Source organism: Tachyglossus aculeatus, chromosome X3, assembly GCF_015852505.1.
Source record: "Tachyglossus aculeatus isolate mTacAcu1 chromosome X3, mTacAcu1.pri, whole genome shotgun sequence".
Lineage (NCBI taxonomy): Eukaryota > Metazoa > Chordata > Mammalia > Monotremata > Tachyglossidae > Tachyglossus > Tachyglossus aculeatus.
The window spans coordinates 26,610,143-26,616,142 of NC_052099.1; the positions used below are offsets into that span (position 1 = coordinate 26,610,143).

Consider the following 6,000-nt stretch of genomic DNA (forward strand, 5'->3'; position numbering starts at 1 on the left):
ATTTTGTGCAGGCAGCTCTTGTAAGCTCCCTTGGGGGCAGAGATCTTCCATATTCTATGGCACTCTCCCAAGCACTTACTACAGTGTTCCGCACTTAGTAAGCACTTACTGAAAACAGTTGGTTGATTGGCTGAAAAGCAGTCCTCCGAAGGTATAGCCAGAAACCAACAGGCAGGGCAGAGTCGGGAATTGGCTTTCAAGTTCCTAAATATTAATTTTAAAGTAGGAATTTTTGAAAAATGTGAAACCTCAAACCACCCCCCCTAAAATTACACTTTTAAAGCTGTCGTTCAATTAAAAGGCCATTTAAGATGAAGATGATAATGAGATTTGCTTACTGTGTGCCAAATACTGTACTAAGCATTGGGATGGACTTAAGACAGTCAGGTTGGGGACACATTCATTCAATCATATTTATTGAGCACTTACTGTGTACAGAGCACTGTATTAAGCGATTGGAAAGTACAATTCATAAGGGGCTCAGTCTAAGCGGGGAGAGTGAACAGGTATTGAATCCCCATTTTACAGCTGAGGAAATTAAAGCACAGAGAAGTTAAGTGACTTATCCAGGGTCACACAACAAGCCAGTGATAATAGCCAGCATTGGAACCCAGGTTCCGTAGGCCATGCTGCTCTTCACGGTGATGATGATGTGGTGATACTGTTTTCTTTTCCTCACACCAGGGAATATATACATTGTATCCATTCATTAATTCAAGAATAATTTCTGTTTGCATGGAAGATGTTAAAGTGTTGTTAACCCAGGAAAACCCATTTTTTAGTAAATTTAGCAGTGAAACACACAAGCAAGCTAAGGATTTGGGTAAGCTTTTTTTCTTTTGCTCAAGTGTTATTTGTGGGTAACAAACAAAATATCGAAATTTTCTTCAGTTTTGACAAATTCATTTTAATTTATTAATAATTCATTTCTTTCTTTAAAATGTATTGATAATTCTTATTAATTTATTAATAGCATTGTGCATTAAGCATTGTTCTAAGGGTTGGGAATACAAGTTAATCAGATTGGACACAGTCCCTGTCCCCTATACATATTAGATACATTTAGCATCTTTAGTGCTTATATTTTTTGAATGTCTCTGTGGGTTATATTTGCTGATCACATCTCAGTCCTGACTGTTTCTTTTTTCATTTTGGTTCAGTGCTGTTGAATAGTTTCAAGATTGCCTTATTTCTATCCTGGTGTGTTTGTGTGCTTTCTTTCAAATCCCTTTAAATGGATTTTCTGCCAAGGTCTTAATATTGCTCTGTTCTACTAAAAAATAAGACAATAGAAATGGGGCTTGTGGCTCTCTGTCTACAGTCCGGTAGTAGATAATGTTTCTGAGTGTGGCATGTTTATACATCTGTTCCTTCATTTCGGGAAAGCACTTTTGGAAAGACGTATCCTAACTTTGAAGAGTGTCTCAGAGGATTAGAATCAGTCTTATTAAAATCACATCTTCTCCAAGAGGCCTTTCTCAACTAAGCCTTCATTTCCCCTATTCCACCTCCCTCTGCATCGCCCTTGCACTTAAATTTGTATCCTTTACGCACGTTGTATTCATTTCCCTGCATCAGCCCTACAGCACTTAATATAAATATCCATAATTGATTTTAATGTCCGTCTCTCCCTCTAGACTGTAACCTCCTTGTGTCCAGAGAACGTCTACCAATTCTGTTATATTGTCCCAAGAGCTTAGTACAGTGCTCTTCACACAGTAAATACAACTGATTGATCGGTTAGAATCAGAACAAGGAAACTTTGTTTCTTAGATGTACATAGTGTTCATTGCCACCAGTAACTTTGGTTTAGCTCAGTGAAGGCACATATTTGGCTGCCATTTTTGAAATAAATGAAGCACTTTAATGGTGAACTTGAGACTGTTTTTATTTCTCTTCTAGTCATGGGAAGTATTGTCCTGAAATATGAACCAGATGCTCAGTAAGTAGATGCTCCGTGCTTTGATTTGATTTTGAACCTAATTTGGGCTGGGGATTCATGGAGGGGTTAGAGTGCTTCAGCTTGGGCAGAAAGCCTTAATTTGAACTTGCACATTGTGTCCGAGCCGGACAGGGCTCAGGGCTGTGTTTGGTACCATGTAAGCACTTAAGAAAACCACAATTCTTGTTTTATTATTGTCTCCGTGGAGGACTGAGGTAGACTGCTATAGCGCTCTGAGAGCCGGTGTCCTCCCCACCACTGTGGTCTGAGAGCCAGCCTCAGCGCTCTGAAGGCTGCATATATATGTAGGACCGGCGGGTAAAATGTGACCCATCCCAAGAGGGGTTTTCTGGTTCAGTCTGGACTGCGTCTTTGCTACTCCAGCAATGGAGGGATGCTGTGACTCTGGAAGTGGAGTTTGGGACAATCCAGCCCACAAACCACAAAGTAATCAAAAATCGAAAGTTGCCGTAGGATGAGACTTGGGCTCCTTTTTGATGCTTTTCAGTGTTCAGTCCATCAGCTAATCGGTGGTGTTTATTGAGAGCTTACTGTTTGCAGAGCGCTTGGGAGGGTACACTAAAATGAAGTAGTAGACGTGAGGTACTCCCTTGAGAGAAATGCTACTTTCTGATGTTTTTAATTATTTTACTGTGGGTGACCATTTTCATCTTGATTGCATTTGAAGGAAACAAGATACCCTTCAGTGCCCCATTGTGCTGTGTGGATGGCGTGGAAAGACCTCAATTCGTGCTTTTGTGCCCAAGAACGAAAGGTTCCATTACCTAAGAATGATGGGAGTCGAAGTGTTCCGAGAGAAGAGGAAAGAGGGCGATCCCGAGAACAAAGCAGAAGAGAATCAAGCCACTACCGGACCGTCGGAGGAAGAGATGAAGGAGGAAGGTCCAGCGAAAGAATCCGACAACTCGAACTCAAAAGCAGGTGCCGAATCGGATGAACCTGGGCAGGAACCGATGCAAAGCAGTGTTGACGAAGCAGAGAGTAAAACAGGAAGCAGCCAGGCCGACGACACTGAGAGTCAGAAACATTGTTGATCAGAGAATGCCAAAGACTGAGTCCGTTTCAGTTTTAAGTTCATTTACCTGCCTTGCCTTCAGAAGACGCAGACCTAGAACTTGGCTCGGGCCGGAAAATACTTTTGAAAGACAAGATTAAGTGAATGGGACTGTATGCCTGGCGTGAATATCCTGTCGAGCTGTCCCTTGTTTTACTTTTTTACAGAGTATAACAAAGGATATTTTTCAGCTTCTTACAAGAAGCTTTTGTTTTTATTAGTATGGCTCAGGTGGTTGTGTTTTGTCTATTGCCGGCAAGATTGTTACAGGATTGCAAGATTGTACAGAAATTTTGTATTGCTGGTACAAGATCTCGTACCAGTAAAATCATTAAGCAAAGTCAAGCCTAAGCCTGGGCTTTGGGAAGTTTTTAGAGTTCATTAATCTTACATTCATATTCGCTAGGGCGGTGGGGGAAAGTCCTGTAAAATACCAGTGCGCTGATCTTTGGACCATCGGATTATTTTTATTAGTCCGTACCTCCTGGGTGGACTAATAGGAAAATCCTCCTTTTAGCTTTAATAGTTGTGTGAGTTGCACATTGCAGGAAGGGGCATTTTTTTTGGAGCAAGGTTACTATCTCAGGTTTCGGATGAGTTCTGTACTTTTTGAAATAAAGGAGATGCTATACTGTTTTTCTCAAAGTAAAAAGTGAATTGTGATTCTAATTTTACCCAAAAGAAAGTACTTTGGTTTCGATGCTTTTGTAACTATTGTTTAAAATCACTTACAGAAGCTTTTATCAGTCAAGAAAGTTGGGACAATCATGCGGATGCGTGAGGATTTGGAGTCTGTCATTGATAGGGAAAGAGGACTGATTTAGGTGGTAGGGTTGCATTTCCAACTTAAAGTAACCGTTCAAGGAACAAAGTCTTCCTTCCTTAGGATGGAGAGGGCTCCTCGATTTCAGACATTTAAGCACAGGTCCTCCCATTCTCTCTTATCCAGACAATCACGTACACATAGGCAACACCTTCAAATGGAGCAGAGAGGCAGGAACAAGGAAGATGACAAATTCCACTCACTACTGATGTCCAGAGAGGCATGGTGGCCTAATGGAAAGAGCATGAACTGGGTTTTAACCCTGGCTCCACCCTTCCCTGCTGAGGGACCCCGTGCAAGTCAATGATAATAATAATTGCGGTATTTGTTAAGCACTTACTTACTTTTGTGCCAGGCACTGTTCTAAGTGCTGGGGTAGGTACAGGATAATTGGGTTGAACACGGTCCCTGTCCCACATAGGGATCACAGTCTTAATCTCCATTTTACAGATAGAGAAGCAGCTTGGCTCAGTGGAAAGAGCCTGGGCTTGGGAGTCAGAGGTCATGGGTTCAAATGCCGACTCCGCCAATTGCCAGCTGTGTGACTTTGGGCAAGTCACTTCACTTCTGTGCCTGTTACCTCATCTGTAAAATGGGGATTAAGACTGTGAGCCCCACGTGGGACAACCTGATCACCTTGTATCCTCCCCGGTGCTTAGAACAGTACTTTGCACCTAGTAAGCGCTTAACAAATGCCATTATTGTTATTATTATTATTATTATCATTATTATTATTATTAGTCCAAGGTCACACAGCAGACAAGTGGCAGAGTCAGGATTAGAACCCTTGTCCTTCTGACTCAGGCCTGTGCTCTGTCCACTAAGGCAAAATGGTGATTGAATATATTTTCCCCGACCCCCACCCCTAGACAGCCCTGCATACGGTAGGGACCCTCTCTGACCTGCTTGCAATATTCCTATTTCCAATATTTAACAAGGTACTTGGCACCTAGTAAGCATTTAACAAATACCGCAATTATTATTTTATCGTTGTTGTCATCCTGCGCCTCACCACAGCTTCAGCCTTGCCTCTGACTTTTAGCCGCCGTTGGCCAGGATGGTTGTCTGTCCTGGTCTCTTTCCTGTAGCGCTTCTGGTGAAGTGCAAACCCCAGGGAAACGGCAATCTCTTATCGCTGTTCCCGTGGAATATTCTCCTTTCCCTGGGAGCCATCGAAAAGAGGAGCAGCGGTAGCAAGAGCAGGTCAAAATGCGAACACTTGTGGCTGTATCTGGATGCCTCCTCTAATTCTGCCTTGGACACCAGAGCAGATCCAAGAGGGTGATGACCCGAATCCTGCTTCTTGGCAGTCACTTCCATCTGGCTTCATCCTCGCCGTGCCACTGAGTTTCTTCTGGCAGTACCAGTTAGTGGATTGGAAACAGCCCTTAAAAATAAGGACTGGGTAAAGCTCCGATAATCATAATTAGGGCATTTGCTAAGCGCTTACTGTGTGCCACTGGGATGCAGTCAGATCAGACATCGACCCGAGGGAACAGCTATTTTATCCTGACTTTACAGGTACGAGAACTGAAACACAGAAGTAAAGTGACTTGCCCAAGGTCACACAGCAGGTAGGTGTCAGAGCTGGGAGTAGAACTAATTTGCTGACAGGTTTTTGGACTGTGGGGTTGTAGAATAATGAATTGGATCCTGTCCAAAAAAGAAATCCTCGCGAAGAATCAAAATGCAATTTAGAATGAGCAGATTGGACGAACCTTTGAGAAACATTACAGTACATCAAGCTCTCCCAGGAAGGTGAGTCTCTTTTATAATAATAATAATAATAATAATGATGATGGCATTTGTTAAGCGCTTACTATGTGCAAAGCACTGTTCTAAGCGCTGACAAAACCTGTAAAGAAGATTCCTTAGCTAAAAGGGGAGTATCTTTGGTTAAATCAGTGTCCGTTGAGTGCTTACTGAGTACAGAGCACTGTATTAAGCACTTGAGAAAATGCAAGTTGGATGAAATGATCCCTGCTGTACCGGAGCCTAATTCAATATTTGATTTTGCCACTGCAAGAGAGAGAGTGTGTGTTTAGAAAGCCATTTTTTTTTCCTTCATAAAGCCCCTTGTAGCAGGCCTTTTGAACATCTCTGCATCCATTTGAACACCTTTCTCTGTCAGGGTCTTCTTCAATCATTTTTGAGTCACTT

The 6,000-nt window shown here is 42.3% G+C and overlaps 1 protein-coding gene across 1 annotated transcript in view; it reads left to right on the plus strand.

Annotated features, from left to right (window-relative positions):
- Positions 1-3,669, plus strand: part of NSUN2 (NOP2/Sun RNA methyltransferase 2) — a 31,299-nt gene extending 27,630 nt beyond the window's left edge. The window contains exons 17-19 of the mRNA XM_038770454.1: positions 685-823; positions 1,903-1,942; positions 2,631-3,669. Of these exons, the coding sequence (XP_038626382.1) occupies positions 685-823; positions 1,903-1,942; positions 2,631-2,997 (546 nt within the window). The 3' untranslated portion in view covers positions 2,998-3,669. The remainder of the gene's footprint in view (positions 1-684; positions 824-1,902; positions 1,943-2,630) is intronic.
- Positions 3,670-6,000: the final 2,331 nt, after the last annotated feature.